The sequence below is a fragment of the Sylvia atricapilla genome, chromosome 2 (assembly GCF_009819655.1).
Source record: "Sylvia atricapilla isolate bSylAtr1 chromosome 2, bSylAtr1.pri, whole genome shotgun sequence".
Lineage (NCBI taxonomy): Eukaryota > Metazoa > Chordata > Aves > Passeriformes > Sylviidae > Sylvia > Sylvia atricapilla.
This window is the reverse complement of record NC_089141.1, coordinates 43254384-43272851: the sequence shown is the minus strand read 5'-3', so window position 1 is coordinate 43272851 and position 18468 is coordinate 43254384. Positions and strand designations below refer to the sequence as shown.

General features: G+C 39.5%; 2 protein-coding genes across 7 annotated transcripts in view; one reads left to right on the top strand and one right to left on the bottom strand.

The window, feature by feature from the left end:
* Positions 1-16066, top strand: part of ZDHHC20 (zinc finger DHHC-type palmitoyltransferase 20) — a 48574-nt gene extending 32508 nt beyond the window's left edge. Inside the window, exons 8-13 of one of the 3 annotated variants that reach the window (XM_066313055.1) lie at positions 3695-3827; positions 5360-5486; positions 6691-6780; positions 7949-8064; positions 8454-8531; positions 10654-16066. In XM_066313055.1, the coding sequence (XP_066169152.1) occupies positions 3695-3827; positions 5360-5486; positions 6691-6780; positions 7949-8064; positions 8454-8491 (504 nt within the window). In that variant the 3' untranslated portion in view covers positions 8492-8531; positions 10654-16066. The remainder of the gene's footprint in view (positions 1-3694; positions 3828-5359; positions 5487-6690; positions 6781-7948; positions 8065-8453; positions 8532-10653) is intronic. The other 2 variants (XM_066313056.1, XM_066313058.1) reach the window with 2 other exon arrangements.
* Positions 16067-16798: 732 nt separating this feature from the next.
* MRPL57 (mitochondrial ribosomal protein L57) lies at positions 16799-18447 on the bottom strand. 4 transcript variants are annotated; one of them, XM_066313061.1, is made up of 3 exons: positions 18312-18372; positions 17362-17463; positions 16799-17267 (listed from the first exon to the last, which is right to left on the bottom strand). In XM_066313061.1, exon 3 carries the CDS (start codon positions 17260-17262, stop codon positions 16951-16953), a length of 312 nt encoding a protein of 103 aa, XP_066169158.1. In that variant the 5' UTR covers positions 17263-17267; positions 17362-17463; positions 18312-18372; the 3' UTR covers positions 16799-16950. The 4 variants fall into 4 exon arrangements, with proteins under 4 accessions (XP_066169158.1, XP_066169159.1, XP_066169156.1 ...); XM_066313062.1 differs by lacking the exon at positions 18312-18372 and adding an exon at positions 18188-18202; XM_066313059.1 differs by lacking the exon at positions 17362-17463 and having other exon boundaries at positions 18312-18447.
* Positions 18448-18468: the final 21 nt, after the last annotated feature.

Sequence of the window (18468 nt, the reverse complement as noted above, 5' to 3'; positions counted from 1 at the left end):
AATTCTTCTGTTGAAGAAAGCCTTTGTGTTTCTCACTTGCACATGCAAGTTTTTTACACAGCACGTTTCATGCTCTATGCAGAAGTGCTGAAGAAAGGCCTTGATTCTGTGCATAGAATAGTGGAACAACTACACTGGCTGGAAATGTTTACCACCAGACTTGCACCCTGATGCTGATGTTAAAATCTGGTTTGTAGATCAAGGGAATGTAGCCGATTATTTATACCCATAACTGCTTTTTCTCTACTCATGATATTTTTATTTCTTTCTCAGAGGTTGTTAAAGAAAAATGTCAATTTAACCAAATGTATTTGACACAAACACCAGTACTGGCTGGACACCCAGTGCTTGATGCCTTGTTTATGCATTGCATGGTGGTGCTTCCCAGCTTATATTTACTTATATTTATTTATATTTTAAATTTTTGTCTACTCTTATTCTTGCTGCACTGCCACCTCCTTGGAACCATTATGTTTTCCAGTCATTTTCAGTGTCTTTCACTGCCTCCAAATTAATTTTCAATCCTGAGTATAGCTAAATAAAGGATGTGATGCGTGTCCTGGGTGGATGGCATGTGCTTCTGCAAAACTTTGGTTGTATTAACAATAGGGGAGTAAAAAAAAAAAAAAAAAGGGGGGTGGTTCTACGTTATTAGTTAGAACTCATTCCTCTTGCCTGTTCTAAGGATGTAGACCTGAGTTTTTTCAAAGATTAGCTAGACCTGTCTACTGAAAAATGATGATCAAATCAAGCTCAGACACCATTTTTTTTATTTGAGGTGTTTTATGACCTGATACCAGTCAAATGACTCTTTGTGAAGGAGTTCGTAGAGAACTCTTGAATAGTGACTGGCTTCAGCCTATTGTGTGCTAAGTAGTCCAGATTGTGTTGTGCAAATTGCTTCCTTTTGTAAACGATGCAGCTCTCTCACCTGCAAGTCTCTCCTTCTGTGCTGCTGCTGAGCATAATGGTCTTAAATAACCAATGTCTGAAGTTTCACTCTCTTTTCACATGCGGGGGGCATGTGGACTGCTGCTAGAACACCACTGTGAGTAAGCTTGTTATACACACTCAAAGACTGCATGCTTCTCTCCAGTAAAGAGATGCTTCAGTTCTGCAACTGTCATTCAAGAAGTTACACCCAGTGGCTGAAACTAGGTAGTCAGAAAAGGTAGATGCTCCCTAGGGATCATGCAGATTAATCATGCATAATTCAAAAAATCCTCCAGGTTATAGAGCTGCTGGTTTAGGAAGATGCAGGTGAAATAAACTTAGATTTTCTGACCCACAGAAAAACAAAGACTAAGCTGATGCTGCTCTTTCAGCATCAGAATAAACTCCTGAGAACTTCTTGTAGAGAATTATTTTGTTTAAATATGTAATTTCAAAACAGTCATCGGAATTCAAGTCAGAAAAATCAGTTGGGCACCTGGGGAGCACTGCAGTGTGCTCTGAGGTAGAAGGAGCTTCAACATGAAGCTCAGGAATAAGCAGCAACTAGAGTGTCTTGCTAGGCTGGATTTCGGTGGATCACAAAACACAACATACCCCCACTGCAGGGGGAAGAGGGATGGTTGCACAAACTGTCAGTAAATAAGTAATAAAATGGCCAGTAAAAAGGAAGTGAACTTAAATGGCAGTTTAGAGAGCTGGACTCTGCTTGTCATTTGCTTACTGTAGATCTGATCTGATGGCAGCCAGCACTTTTGAAAATGCTGTGTATATCTGACTGACTCTAATGTAGATGCCTGAGCTCTCACTAAGCTTTTTGCACATATTATTGTAATTTAAAAGCCATACATCTTGCCTACAACAGATTAGTTAAATGCTAGCATATTAGCCAAGATACCACTCTTTAGGTATAAAGTTTGAAATTTAAAAGCTAATTTGAACCCCACTTTGTTTTGTTTCTTCCTTTGTTTTCTCAAGCACTGGTTCAATTTCAGGTGTTACAGTAAAGATGCATCCTACAAACTGCTCTATATGGAAGGAAATTAGGAAGAAGAAAAACTATACTGATTTGTTATCTGATCTTTTTTAAATGAAGAAAATTGTGCAAAGAATGGCAATTTATCTTTTATGGTTTGGCTGAAACTACATCTAATGGTAATGGATATGTTCTGAAGTCAGAAAGATTTTGTAATTAATAAATAATTACTTTATACATCAGGAGTATTCTGAGCTTTTCAGACCTTTGTAAAGGCTTTCATCACACAGAATATTCACATGAATCTTATTTGTGATGGAAGCAACTAGCAAAGAAGGAAATTGGTATAGTCAGGCTGTCCAAGCTGAACAACCACTTGAAAATTCAGTTACAATCTGAATTCCAATACTTCTATGCTTCAGTAGAAAATTTCATGCCTTGGAAGTTAGTAGTGGGCTCTTGCGTACTTCTCTGTTTTCTTGGAGAACAGGACCTAAAGATGCTGATGTGCTTTGGAAATTGGCACATCCAGGAGCACATTTGCATACCAACCACTATGTTCTTAACAAAGCCTGTGCTGTTTTCAAACACTCTGTCTTAACGTAATACTAGTGTTTAATAAATTGTCTTTCTTTGCACAAAGCTTTGCCACAGGAAAGCTGCAGAGAATTGTCCAAAGGTAAAATCCAATATTGCTGTCATTATTTAAATATTATTCCTACTACAATTTTTCTAGTCCAGTCATTCATGGCAGGTATTTACATCATCACAGAAGGAAGGAGACTAGTAATCTGTTGCCTATAAATATAAGCCGTGCACAGGGAAATGGATATACCTATGTGCACTTGATCTTAATTGCAGTGTGTTTTAGCTTAAAAAAAGAAAGTCAGCCGTAGATAAATGGATGTACTGAATGCACTAATGGAAAAAGTAATGGCAGTAATGCTAAGTAAATAGCTGAGTAAAAATAGCCTCTCTGCTTTCATAATGTTGTTAAAGGTCAACTGCTTGAAAGTGCTGTGATTTTGAGGATATAGAGCTGGAATAGTATTCTTACAAATCCCATTGGCCTTTTGAAAGTGGAAGTCTAAAAATAGTTCGGGGTGGAATTGACAATCTGATATGGGTGGGGGTTGGTTTCTTTATGGTGGTTATATTGAAATTGTTGTTTTTCACATAGCTTTCTGGTGATTCACTTCTACCTAGTCAGACATGGCAAATTTGTTTTGCTAGGTACATGCTGGTTGTTGCTTTGGTATTAGAGGTCATCAAAAATTGAAGATCTATCCCATGTCTGGTTTAGGACTTGTTCATGACAACCATTTCCCTTTTATATTCATTATACCAGTTGAGAATTAGGTTCAGTATTACTACCTTGTGGCAGGAATTGCACTTTCTTTCCTCTTCAGAGGAAGTGACTTTGGTCATATTTTCCCCGTGTCTCTTTGGCTGTGGCTGCACAGTTAACATCTTCTGGTATAGAAAATGTTTTGCCTTGCCCCTCTACTGTGCATTTAAAAACCATGGATGAGCATGTGCACTTACAGTACCAAACATGGGGGAAGGGTACCCATGAGATTGAAATCCTGTTGTTTTCCAGTTTAATATGACATGAAAGAAAAGCTGGGCAACTGCTTTTCTTTCATGGTGAAAACTGAGGTGAAAGACCCATAGTGGTGTGGGTGTGGCAGGAAATGTTCAGCAACAATACTGCCTTAGTTGCTAGGAAGTGTTAACATATTAATTTCTTTCTCTCTTTCTCCCCAGAATGAATTGCCAGATACCCATGCAAAGTTCCACGTATTATTCCTTTTCTTTGTGGCAGCCATGTTCTTCATCAGCATCCTGTCACTCTTCAGCTACCACTGCTGGCTAGTTGGCAAAAACAGATCAACCATAGGTCAGTTCATTGGGATATGGACCATTTCCTTGTCCAGAAAAGCAATAATTCAATGAGAATGTGAGGCCTACATGATGTGTCATCACATATAAATTGATTCTTTCAATACTGTGCAATAAAAAGCATATTTGGTGGAAGTAATTAAAGGTGTAACAAATGGGAAAATGAAGCCTGTGGGGTGTCTTCTGCTGGAGCCAAGCATTCAGATTCATGATGACTGTTCATTTCTTTTCTTTGTATTTTGGAGACCTCTGAGTCACCATGCATTTTTGTTGTGTTTTTAAAGTGTGAAGTGTGTAATCCAGTTGCTACTTGCCACTCTGTTGTTCTAATACTTTGAGTAGCTGGGTTGCCCCTACCAAGTCAGCTCTGCTGTACATGAACATGTACTGCATTTTGAACTAGATACAAAAAAGTATTCCTAAATCCTGTGAAAGAAAACTGGCTTATTGTTAGGAAGTGGCTTGTGAAAGTGCAGTAAAAATGAAAGCACTGATGCACATTTCCTAGATAATAAGAGATTTCCATAATTTTATGCCTAAACATTTTTAATGGCATTGATCAGCATAACCAAGTTATGTGCATTTAATTAAAATATTTGAAGTACTTGCTAGGAAACACTTGAGAGTGTTTTTTGCAGTGTGTGAGGGGACAGGGACGGATGAGTATTTCTAACCTCAGAAATAAGGGGGTTGAGTAAAAGTAAAATAATTTTCAGCTAAAAATTTATTGCCAGAATTTTTTGATTGGTTGACAGAAGAGTTATTTGCATTTTTTTTTTCTTTTGACATATCTACAGTAAGGACTATTTACAGTTTCTTTTTAACTTTGAAGAAAATCTTCAACATATTCCTTACCCAAAAGTCAGTGGTGATAATTGGCAACACAGTACTTTATCTGCTTTCTGGATTGTGGTCATAAAAAGACAAGGTATTGGTATGGAGGGAGAGCAATGAATCCTCTCAGTTCTTGGCCAAGGGTGTAACTGGACTGAGTAGAAAAATGGTGGTGGTTTTCATGGTATGTCTCCTCCTAATGTAATAGATTTCATCTTTCTCTGATAGCAGGGGATGCTCTTAATTCAGCTTCCTAATTTGGCAGATGTGGAAAAACCTGTTCTATATGGGCTTAGGTCCACAAGTGCTTATGGTAAATTACTCCTGTAAGGGAAAGTCTTCTGCTCAATGAAGGCTGAACAGAGAGCAAGTCACCAAGGAATAAGGGATGTGTGTGGTTATTTTTGGCATGCTGATGGCACTTAGCTTTGTCTCAGACTTTCTTAAATGTAAAGAGAGAAATTTGACAAGGTGACTGTTCAGCTTACCTGATTTTCTTATTTTTCACTAACCCTGTGATTTTTTTTTTCTGTGATTACTTGAGATTATTTTTTCTTTTTCTTTTTCCTCCATTATATACATCAAGATCACCTCACCTTTCCCAAAACTGGTTCCACAGCAGAGAAGTTTTAGTTTGTTTCTTCATGTTCCCTGACTCCTTACTGGTTTAAGGAATTGCATGTTTTTATTTTACAGAAACATTCCGTGCACCCACATTTCGAAACGGTCCTGATAAAAATGGCTTTTCTCTTGGATGCAGCAAAAATCTAAGGGAGGTTTTCGGAGATGAAAAGAAGTATTGGTTACTCCCTATCTTTACCAGGTATTCAGTCTAAATAGTGATGAATTAGGGAATGAATTGATTCCATTACTTCCACCTTGCTTCCCTTTCTACTAAAAAATAAAGCACAGCTGAAAAGCTAACTTGTATATCCAGTACAATAAATATTGATGCAGGGAAAATATGCAAGAGTAAACAGTCAAACTCCACACAGAGTTTTCATTCAAAGACAGGGAGCTTGTTTACAAGAGCCTTTTAAATACAGAAGTTTGGAAAGCTGTGAGAAGTGTATTGCAATAACTGTACCCTTTTGGTGGTAGTCTCAGTGATTATAGAGCAGAAATCAGCAACTCAGAGGAGATCAAACAGCTGCATCACAACAACATCAGTTCAAAAACACCCTCTCTTGCCCCTGGAAAAATGTGACAGCTTTCCTTTTGCTGTAAATGTTACTTTAGGAATCGAAAGCCATCTAAGAAAGTGCATGTAAATAAGCAACAGAGGGGGAAAATAATCTGATATGATGAAAAATGCTGGATTTAAAATGTCAGCTGTGCCAGCATTAAGGAGTTGCAGACAAGCCTGATGAAGCAAGATTGACATGCTGCCCACTCCCACCACTATCAGATTTCAGCAGAATGAAGTACAGACTGTGTTCCAACAGTGCTCTTGGGGGGCTGTGTATCAGGTAAAAATGTTGCTGAACTTGTTTTTGAAGCTGAGGTCTGGTATCAAACAGCACAGCAGCTTAAGTTGACTCAGCTGTTAGCTCAACTATCACGTGATTAAAGACAGAAGCTCCACTGTAGATGGCTCAATCTGTTTTGCTACCACATTTTATCCTGATAAACTTTAAAAGAAGGCTTAGCTAATTTCAAAATTAATGTTATTTATGAAACAGCTTCTGAGATTGTTAATACCAAAGAGCCTTACCATGCGAGCATGCTGGTTTGGGAGAAGTTACAGGATATAGTCTACTGAAATACATCTACTGTTTCTCAAATCCACACACTTGTGCTGTGCGCAGCAATCCATACTCAGTGATGTGGTGGGAATCAATTGAGCTCCAAGATTTAATTAACTGATCATCTGATTTAATGGTAGAAATGCCTTGCCAAAGTCTGGAGTTCAGGACTGTGCTTAGCTAATTGACTGGAGCCTGTAGCCTTTGCCTCTTTCATGAGTCCTTGATCAGTTTACTTAAGCCAGTTACCAATAGAGATGTGAGTCTTTGTTTCTCATTTAGTTTGGGTGATGGATGTAATTTCCCAACTCGTTTGGTGATTATGGATCCAGAGCAACTTGCAGCCTCAAGCCAAAATGAACCTGCCAAAAGGTAACTATAGCACTTAAAATACTGATTTTGCACTGTTTAGTACTTATCTTGAGAAAAAAATTGTTTCGAAGTTAGTTTTTGAATTCTTTCTGCTTCTTGTCATCTTCAGAGTAAGTTTATAAGTCTTTAGTGGAGGATAGAATGGATTAAGACTAAAAACTTGACTGTGTCTTGGTTTTGTTGTAACAGAGGATAAGGCTCTATATAATACAGAAATTAGAGGTGGTAAGTAATACAGAGATAATACAGTAATACAGAAAGTAAGAGAGCTTACTGGCTCTTAACACTCAAAAATGTCCTAGGGAAGACTGAGTAATTGTCCATGGAAAAAGATTTGTTTTGTTTATTTGTTTGATTTGGGTTTGTTGTTTTTTGGGTTTTTTTTGTGAAAGCAGGGTACTATTTGTATTTCATCTCCTTGAGCATGTTTAAACAAGTAATGCTGAGACACTTTGCAAGAGAAGTAGATCTCTCATGCTGGGGTTTTTAGCTCATTACCTTTTATCCCTCCCAAATTTGCATGTTTTGTATCTTCAACGTATTTTCAAAGAAACAAGAGTCTCTGTATGCAGTTTCTGGGGGTGTTTACAGTTGCCACTTTAGAAGTTTTCTGCGTAGTTTGGTGAATTTTTAAGCTGAAGGTTATTGCCAACAACAGTCACCTGAGTTACCAGACATTAGAGGATTCAAAGGCAATACAGAGAAGAAGTTGCTTCCAGTGCAAAATAATGTGTGGAATGTACACAAGAACAGGACCCTTGTGCAAACAGCAAAGTATCCTTTTATGTTTGGAAGACTGTTCAGAAGAAGGCCCTGGCATTTGCATGGGATAAGATGGCATTTGGTTGCTCTTCCAGATGGAACTGCGTGGGTTTTCTTTTTAGCTATGTGGCAGTGTTACTGTCAGGGTGCCATTTCTTATGTATCAATCCGTGGGTTTTTTCCATTAGAAGTGAGTGTCATTAGAAGTGTCAGGTAGGAGTTTATTTTAGACTGATCACTGGAACAAGCCTGTAGAGGAATTAGAGTTGAGGGCAGGCAACCATTTCCAGTTGGCACTGTAGGGTTTTTTGTTGTTAGCTTCACTTTTAAGTAACTTCACTATTGTAGAAATGTCTGAAGCAGCTACTGGTATTACAGAATTCCTGTTGACTTTGCTTCCTTTCAGCTCTGTAGCCAATCAGTCTTTTCCTACTCGACCACTCAGTGAATCACAAAATCGGTTGCTATCCGGTGATTGTCAGTGGGTGGAAACTGGCCCTGAAGAGGAAAATGTGAAATCAGGTAGTGGTTTTGTTTGTCATTCAGTTTTCTTTTTTTTTTTTTTTCTTTTTTTTGATACCTAGAAAGTCCTTAGGAATTGGCTGGAGTGATACAGAAGAAAATGTGTTCCATAGAATCAAGTCAGGATATTTAGAAATTAAGGCTAACTTGCATCCCATGTTCTGCTTCAAAATTAGTTATTGCATTAAGGTAGTGGATGGTAGATGGATGGATAATTCTCCTTTTGCACTTCAGTTTTGAGATTTGGGATCTTTTATGCTTGGTTAGGGGGAGGAAAATATTTTTGTCAAGTAGGCACAACATGGTCAATGTGCTTTCTGGTTTGAAATCTCTGCTATTTGTTATGCAAATCTGCAAAAACACATAATTGAGATTCTTTCACGTTCTAGGTGCAAAAAAGCATATTATAGTTTCATTGGAAAGCTGATCTCAGCTAATTACTAACCAACCATCTCAATGAGAAACAGGTAAGACTAACATAATTGCTGTTTCTGTACATGTATGAATAAAATTGACATCTCGAAGTCAAAAATCAACTAGTCATGGAATGCAGAGGAGTCATCTGATGTTGGATGAGTAATAACAAAGTCTAAACAAGATTCAGAATGGCTGTTGAGAAGCCAAGAATGGAAGTAATGCTGTAGTGCAGGAAACATGGGCTGGCTAGGCCTGGGATGAGTCAGATTAATCCAGTAATTTAGATTGAAGGGGATAGTGCTGGATTTATTACCTGACCTGGGAAAAGAATCTGATGCTAAGTGCAATTCTGAGATGAAACACTGTCTTGAGGAAGAGTTCCTTAAATGTCTTTTTCTTAATCATATATTGGTGGGCCATGTTCTGATCTTTAGGAAGCTGCATAGGGTCAGTAAGTGAATACAGGTCTCTGCATACAGACTGCTCTGTCACATTTGGAATTGACAGTGATCTTCTGGAATGTTTTTTGCATTAAAGTGCCCTGTGTGCACTTTGCATTTAGGAAATAGAGTGAGTGCTGGGGCATATATGAAATTTCTCTTGATGTATTTCCAATTACTAAATTAGACTTCTTTTATATTGACTTTCTACTGTGGTGAGCTTGTAAGCTCCCACTAAGTTTTTCTGTCTGGAAGGGAAACAAATCTTATTTGGTCAACTAACAGCTGTAGAAGCTAGAGCTGAGCCATTACCCCCGGCCTCTTGTTGTTGTTGTTGTTGTTGTTTTGGTGTTTTTGGTGGGGGTATGTTTTTGCAAGTAATTCACATTTTTATCAGAAATAAAAGACTACATTTGAATTTGGTAAGCTTGGTAATTTTAGGATTATGTTTTTTTCCTTTCCTTTTATTTTTAAGGAGCCTTCTGACCTAAAATTATAGCTTTGGGAGGGGGTTGGTTTGTTTTCAAGGAAAAAAAATCTTTCTAAAAGGTCTTTGTGGGTGATGGTGTGATGCTTGGGCTGATGTTTGTCAGACATCTCAGTGTAAACTCATACAAAACCAAGATTCGACTAGTTAGTTAGGACTTCTGAAAAACCTACTCAACCATGAGAACTCATCAATGGTAAGTTTCCCCTTTCCAACTTCTCTTAATGCTGTATATGCAATGAAATGTGCAAAAGAATATCCCAAGCAAGGGGTTCCTTTTAGCCTCCAGCTATATAAAAGTTAATCTGATCTAAATAGGTTACAAAGGCTATTCTGTTCCTCCTGGAGCAGAGTAGAAGTTTCTAAGGGCAGCTCATCCCAGCAGCCTTTGATAGGGTATTATAGAAAGGTCTTAATCTTTCTTTCCACTGACCTAGAGAGGGAACATAGATGACTGTCTTAAGCTAGACAATTGGTAATAGTTTGAGATTAATTTCTTTTCTATCTTCCCTCTCTTCCTAAAGTGAGGCCAGGTTTAATATAGAATTTGTACTTTGTGTTACGCTTGCCCAAACTACAGTAGTTTTAAAAGTTCTATAAATAAAAGTGCATAGTTGCACCCAATGCAAAAGCATTTGGGTATGTGTTACCTTAAATTAACTCAGTAACACAGTGTTTGAACCATTCTGAGTTCAGTTGGATTTGATCACAGTTTAGGCCAAGATGGTTATTCCAGCCCTGCATTTCTAAGCAACTATACAGTAGCTGTGAGATCCAGCATCTGTTCAATGCACTTCCATAATACCCTGTAAAAAGCCAATAGTTGTGTTTTTAAATTCTGGGCCTGTAACGCACAGCAGAAGCAAAGTCATGGCTTATTCTAGTGTGCAGAACTTGATTTGCAGAAGACCAGTCCCACAGCCTCACCTAGGCAAGTACCATTTGTGTCCTCACATCTATCAATTCAATTCAAAAATTGAATTGCCAGTCAGGATACTTTAGATGCAGATCAGTGGTGATGGATTGATGTTCTTAGCACTGATAAGCTTTTAAACATAAGAAGTGTGAAACAAAACCCCACACCTCCCAGAAGGCTATTTCTGAGTTGAAGTTGCCTTAACTACTTACCTTAATCAGTAAGTCTGTAAATCATATTACCCAGGTGCATTTGTGTAGTGCACTATGATGTGTTTTTTTCAAAGCTAATTGGATAATTCCATTAATTACCTTTTTTTGTTTCACTAGGTTTCTGCAACACATTTTGAGCTTGAATATTTCTTAATTTTGTTTGGAAGAAGCTGAGCAGGAAAAAATGGAACATGAACATTTTAGGAAGAGACAAGAAATTCGAGTTTCTGCACAGTACAATGGATTCTTGTAAGCACTATTGCAGAGCAGGGAAGTTAAGACAGATGCCTTAAGATTCTTAATGTGCATTTATGCAACACTGAATTATATACTGCTACCAAAGGGCCAGATCCAGAAGTGCCCTGCTTGGATGCACAAGGTCCAGAGTGGGAACTATGCATTTCTTTTATGCTGCAGTGGTGGGGGTAGATTGCAGAGACTCCTACCTCCTCATGGGCAAACTTCATACCTTAGGCACTGCAGAAGTCACTTCCATAGCAGGTGTCCAGAGTACAGAAGGAAAGAAAAAAGGAAAAGGAAGGAAAAAAAAAGAAAAGTGAGCCTAGCGCATGGTCAGCCAGTCTGAAGTGGGAGTATACATAGTTCAGATGCCAGGGGATGGGGAAGGGACTGGATGTCTTCTCCTCTCTTCCTATTAACCAGTCTATCCCATGATCACAGCTCTCCAAGTCTTTTGGGACTGAGGGTTCCTTCTACTAGCTGTGCTTTGGAGCAAGGCAATGCCAACAACATAAAAGCCTTTAACTTGGGTGTTGCTTTTTTGCTATAGGATTGAGCTTCCTCATCATTTTAACTTGATTTATTTAACCATACCAAGGACAGAGCTCAAAGAAGAAAACTTGAATTTTAGTTTAAAAAAACCATAGATTATTACTTTCCAACAACTGTCAGTCAGTATACAAGGAAAAGGCAGTGCAAAAAGGAATTCACTGTTCTTATATTTTCTGTTACTGTTTGCTGTGTTCTGTGTAAGGCAGCAACAAAATGGTAAAGTACCCCTGAGAAAAATCATGTTGCAGTTGTGTTTTGCTAGAAAACAGAACCAGCAGAGTACTGTTTTTTCCATGGGATTCTTCATGGTTTATAAATACTGTTTTATACTTTTGTTTTATCCTTTTAATAAAGGCACAAGGTTTTATTGGTTCTAAAATAGAAGTATCAGGTACTTAAGAGAAGATTAGTGTTGGATCATAGATCTGTGTTAGCACACTGAAAAATTGCATTCTTTAGTCTCCCACTTTCAAGTCCAGTTTAAGTGATGCTGAAATTGCTAAAGATTGATGGCTCTGTGCAGCAATATACTGTTCACAAAAGGCAAAATGTGTTTCCTGTGTGAGGAATGAAGTTCACCCCATCCTTAGCTCAAGACCTACAGCAAACAACATGGGTTTTTTTTTCCTTGTCCTCCACAGAGAAGACTGCTAACACATCTTTGGGCGGTATTGGAATTTTGCACCTGGAAAAAGTGACAAATACTATTTTTCTGTCTAACTTTTCTGATGTTCAGCTGATGCTGATTACAAATAGACATGAGCCCTTTTGATACAAACTGAAGGTAGTCAAATTGATGATCTAGTCCAAAAGAATCTGATTGGTTTCTCTCCCAGACTGATTGCTACTTGAGTTAAATATGTTTATGATGGAAATACTAAGGTATCAAGTATACTGTAAGGTTTAAAATAAGTATTTTTTGTCTTTGGATATAATAAATTTTCTATTAAATATTAATCTTCTGGAACAAGAACTCTTTGAGAACCTATGAACATGATTTCACTGTTGGATGTTCTTGAGACAGAAGTAATGGTTCAAACTTGCATGTTTTATAAAAGTTGCAGAATATTTCTTCAAACTTTGTACAAGAAATTTTGCATTTGCTAATTCCAAAACTTACAAAACCATTTGCTACACATTGATCTGAAAAGGTTTAGTTTTTTCTTCTCAAATGTTAAGTGAGAAATTCCCATCTTAACACAAGCTCTCAGCAGTATTGCACCAGCAAAATTTCTTGGGGAAGATAACAGAGAAGGAAGACTGCATGTTCAAATGGCTTGTTCTGAATACCAAAATTTGCAGCCCCAAACACTGGTGGAACTGTCATGGAGGGCCTGGGATATCATCTGGCTTTTACTGCATCCATGTAATATAGCTGTCCATGCACAGACACTAAGCAAAATGTATGTCAGAATCCTCAGTATCACTGCCTCAGCAATATGGTCTCTGCTCCACCCACCCACTCCCCAAAGTGCTTCATATACCACCCCTCATGAATGTATGTATCCTGTAGGCCAACATCAGGAGAACTGGTTTTATTTCTTTAGTCAGCATAGTGAATCTACAGGAAAAACTCCAAGTAAACAGACTGGGCTATGTCCATGTGCATTTTCTAGTGAGTGCTGCTCTTCTGAAACCACTTCTTTGTAAATCTGACGGACATTTTTGTGGCTTTTCATGAAGAACTGACCATTCTGACATGCAGCTCAGAGGAATACTTTGTCCTAGATTTTTCTTCATCTTTGAGGTGAGGAGAGCAGTGGCTTAGGATAATCCCGAGGCCAGAGTTACTGTTGGCGTAAAAGCAGGCATTACTGAAAGTCACTTTGACAAATATGAAACACAGTAAAATTATTGAAAGATGATTCTCCCACAGTCACCACCCCCAACCCCTTTTATTTTTCCCCCCTGGGGAACTGGGGACTAAGAGAAACCCCAGGCTGATTTAAAGGAATTAAGTTCTGTAAGGGAATTGTACTGCTGGAGGGCATGCTGAGTGGGATTGGAGGGGCTAGGTTTTCCTGGCAGGCCTGGGCTTTAGGGGAGGTAGCATGGCTAAGGCAGCAGGCTGACATCCTCTGCCTTTGGATTCTATCCTGAGCACTCCCTGTGCTGTGCTAGGAAGTCCATGAGGGAGCAGGATGGCTCTTGTACGTGTCCCTGCCAGCAGAGGCAGGGGCTACAGGAAGCGGGTACTTTTGGCCCATGGTCAGGAAATCAGAAGGGGGCTTGATCTTGAGGAAACAACTGTTTTAGAGTGTTGGGCCATGTTGTACATGCTGGGTTTGTGCTTTAACCTACTCTGTGTCAGGGACTCTTGAAAATACCTAGGTTGTCATTAAAAATTGCAGCCCTTAAGCTTTTAGATCCATTAAAGTAATGACTACTACTAGCCATGCATAGTAGTTATTGTAGGATAGTTGACATCGGCTACAATTAGAAACTGCTTTTGTGTTACTGCTTTTCTCTTTTTAAAAAATCTACGTACACTCAAAAAAAAAGAATGGCTTTAAATTCCCAGCGTGAGGACAGAAGCCTGATGTAGGGGAGGATTTCAGTGTGATTCATCCTCCATTTTTCTGAAATGTCTTGAAATAAACCTGTACCTGTGAATATGAGGCAGGAAAAATCCATAAATATAAATTACTTAAAGCTACACAATACTGTGGGCTTTTTCTTACTCACAGTGTGCAACACACACCTCATTGCTGTGCCTACCAAAGGTGTATTATGGGAGGAGGGCAGGAAGAGGAGTAGGTTTCTGTCATTAATTGACTTCCTACAGTATTATTTTGAGACTGTTTTGATACAAGTCAGATGTGATTAAAAAATCTCCATTTTAAATAATCAGAGGGTTACATTAGAGGAAGTTTGGGCACTTCTATTTTTAGTGATTTGAGTAGAAATCACGGTAACCTTTCTGTTAAAGCTGCTCTTGTGTGTGGAATTTCCAAGTACCAAGTTACTTTTGGTATGTTGTCCTTACAAATTAGTCCTGTTCTCCAAAGTGATGAATACTTACAGTTTTCAGGTACTGTTTCTTTCCTTGTGTGATTCTTCTTTATTAATTATAAATGATCTTTTGGGTTGGGATGAATTTCAGTACCACTGAATATGCACACAAAGACCTCATGATCTAACTGAAGTATGGTCCGGTTGTAGCTAAGCAGAGCCCCAAGAGGAGGGAAACTGCAGCACTTGCAGCAGAATTAATGTCTGGCAGATTCACCAAGATGCACTGATTCTGACAGATTGACCAAATCTGCCTGGATCTGGAGCACTGAATGACCAGATTTTTACTTAAAGTTAAGTAACAACAAAACCGTGACAGCTTTGAGCTTTCATAATGTATATTCTCCAAGGACACCCTCTAAAATTGTGTCTGACTGGAAGATTTGAGTGTGCATTCAGAGAGGCTCCAAACAGCGGTTACGTTTAGCTCACAAACACCTCTTTTCACAGTACCTAAAAAACAGCAATGTGTGCAACTTCAGAGGCTCTTCTATCCCTAAATGGCACCAAAGAGCAGCTGCACATGAAGTGATTTAGTACTGAACACATTTGTTACACTCATTTCTATCAATTTATTTTGTATATAGAGCTTTTTATATGCATTTTTCTTAATTTTGTAACTGTCATGAAACGTCATGAAGCTACAAGTTGTAGTTTGTTTTAATGCAAATTAAAACTGGTGTTTGGCCATTTTATTTTCTGAAGCCGTTACTTGAATTTGTTTCCATTAGGTAGTGAAGTCTGATAATGTTTACAGGATCTCTTTCTTTGGGTTTGGGAGGTTTCCCCATCTTTCTTCCTACCCCCTGTCCTATGAAACAGAGAGCTCATGCTCAGCAGTCAAGCAGATGTGTCAGAGATTAAGTATTTGTATTACTTTAATTGTCACCAAAGCATTGGGGGTGACATGCTGATTCCCCTCCGTTTACACTGCTTAGCTGACAACTGAAGACATTTAGCATGGTCCTCTCTGATTACTCCTGTCCCTTATCCTGTTATCAGCTTTATTGTGGGAAACTTAAATCTTCCTGAATGGTGACTTACAATCACGAAGCTATCACAGAAAGAGGGAGCATTCCTGCTGTTAAGTCTGTTCCGATTTAAACTTAGCTGAATGAAACATCCTTGGGTTATCTCTGCAGTTCCTTTTCTATTTGCCAGCAAGGGTCATCAACATTTGCACTAATCACAATGTCCCAGCTGTTCTACTTCCACAAAGTTATTTTTATTGTTGTGCTGCCTAAACTTGTAATGAGCTGTATTTAAGTTTGGGATGACATGTAAAAGACACCTGTAATGATGACGCACTTACTGTATTTTTTTGTATGTTACAGATAGGACTCATCCTATGCACAGAGAAAACGTTGCCATTTATAGTTTAATACTTGAAGTAACTTTTTGAAACGGGCTTTTATAAATGAATTAAATACAATATCACATTGCTTTGCCTGGAAGTTCCTTCATGTTTTAATTGTATTTGCAATTTCCCCATATGTATACTTTTTTCATAGAGTTCTCCTAAGCCATTTATAACCAATGAAAGTGCATTCAAGATTTTGTACATCAGTGTTCAGACCTGTTCATACTTCTCTGAAGTATAATTCATGTTTAATTAATAAGTACCATTTTAAATCTCTTTTCCAAAGTGATATGAATGGACTTGACACTTGAATTCATCAGTGAATGCAACATCGACTTAATAAAAGTATGTGAAAGAATCTGAGAAGTGCGCAGCTGTAGCATTTATGTGTTAGATCAGTGAGAAAAACTGCCTACCTGGGAAACACTGCACCATTGCTCTGGTTTACACACTCCAGCTGCAACAAACCTCAGATTACACTCACTCTTGACACATCTTCCAGGTCACTGGGTCTTGTGGGGAAATAAAAAGCCTGACTTTTGGCTCTTATTCCTTCAGGACACTAAGCCTGACTTAGAAGTCAACTCTTCAAACAGGAAACAGCCATGTTCCTTTTAGATCAGGAACGATCTGTGTAACAGAGCTGTACATTACAATGACAATGCCACTGGCAGTTAAAATCAACAATTAATTCCAGAAAGTTGGGTTTTTTTAATGGAACATTTTATAACATTCCATTAATTCCAGCCTCATCCCCCTGTCTCTGCAGTTCTAGTTCCCCTTGGTCCTTGCATGCCTGATGGCAAGTGTCATAGTCATGTCTGAAGTACTGGTGTGCACAGAACCATCCCTGAGGAAAGGAGAACAATCAGCCCAAGCCATGTGGCCAGTACCAGCAGATGCACCCTTTCAACACGGCAGCAGCGTTCTCCAGGCTTTCAAAAGGCAATCAGTGAAACTATAAACTAGGTTACCTATAAGTCACCACCACTGCACCTGGTAACTTGCTGTTTAAGCCCTGAAGAACAGAGGGTGGGCAGATGGTAGAAAGCCACACAAAGAACCTCTCTAACAAAGCAATAATGAGAAAACACACTGTTCCAGAGGACTACTTTTAATGCAGTATTTCGTACACCACAACATTTGTCACCCACCCTAATTACATGAATCACCATAATTAATAAAAAAGGTATGAGAGCAGATCCCAGGGTAGTGCATGACGTGTGGCAAATATAAATATGCTGTATTATTCAACACGTCCACTTCTTTGATACATTTAAGTGGTTTAAATGATCGCTGATGAATCTGTGCTCAGGAAACTTGGCTTGTTTCAGGCGTTTGAAAGCTTCCCACTTGGCACGTCTCTCTTCTGCATTGTGTTTGTACTCCTGCTCCTTTGTCAGGTAAGGTTGGCTGAGCCAATATTCATTCTCTGCTTCAATTTCCAGCCTTCGGGCCATTGCTTGCTTCATTGAAATGGTAACCAGTCTTGGTTTCCTGTACTTCCCAATCCATTGTTTCCCAGGAATTCTCTTCCGCAGTAATATTGTCGTTAAAAACATTTTGCCTTAAAAGATAAACAGAAATATAAAATAAAATACTCATTACCTTAGGGACAAAAGTAAAGCTCTGACAAGAAAGATTAAAAGCTCTGCACTCACTCCACTGCCTTTCAGCTGGCTGGTTTGAAGGTTCAAGCTCTGAACCTGGTGTTCACAAACCATCACACACGGCAGGCAGCACAAGGCCAGATACACTGGGAGCTTAAGAACCAGAAAAAGGGAATTGAAATCTACGTAGCTTAAGAATTTATTCCGTTATCCTCACACTGCAATTAATGCATATCCTCCATAAATTATTTAATGAAAAATCCAGTCACAGATCCTCAAGAAAGAAGAGTTCACTTTGCTCATGCTTTCTTCAAACAGCTGTGTTGTCAAAACACAGTATTTGCAGCTCTGTCTTCTCGATCCAAATCTGGCCCTTCCTCAGCATTAGGTTTTGAACTACAGTCTCTCCGTAAGCTTACTGGTATGTAATTACCTAGTCTTGTATCCTGACCGAGAGAAATCTGGCTGGTAGAGAAAAACAATGTCCTGACTTAGACCAAGCGGCGTAAGCGGAAAGCACCAACAGACTGACACAACACGCTGGGTGTAAGGGGCAGGGAAGGCCGAATGACGTTTAGACTCCACGCAAGCGCTCGTCATTAACCTGTTCATTAGTCTCAAACCCGCTAATGCCCAGGTTTCGCATTACACGGGATTTCTTCAGCTTTAGAGAATCCCAGAATACGCGGAGTAGGAAGGGACCTACAAGGATCGAGTCCAACTGGCCCTACACAGGGCATCCCCAATAGCCCCACGATGTGCCTGAGAGAGTTGTCCAAACCCTTCTTGAATTGTGGCAGCCTTGGTGACGCGACCAAGTAAGTCACCCAAGCACTTCTACCACGGCACAAACCAGCACTAATAGAAGCCAACCCACCCCGTTCCCACAGCGCAGCTGCACGCTAGCCTTCCACTCTCTGGCTCGATTTAGAAGCGAACCCGCGGGGATCCGCGGAGGCACTGCCGCCCCAGCCCCGAGTTCCCGTCCCGGCGTCACTCACCGGGGAGCTCCGGCGGCGGCGGCCCCACGCAGGAGCCAAGATGGCGGCGGGCGGGTGATCGGGGAGCGCGGCTCTCGCGAGAGGCGGCGGCGGGCGGGGCCCGGCCGCGCCAATGGGGCTCGCGCTGGCGGCAGTTTGAAGCTCTTCAGCGGCGCGC

Bases quoted from the DNA above. Each gene is read 5' to 3' on its own strand.
- MRPL57 (XM_066313059.1), bottom strand. From the start codon at position 17,262: ATGTTTTTAACGACAATATTACTGCGGAAGAGAATTCCTGGGAAACAA.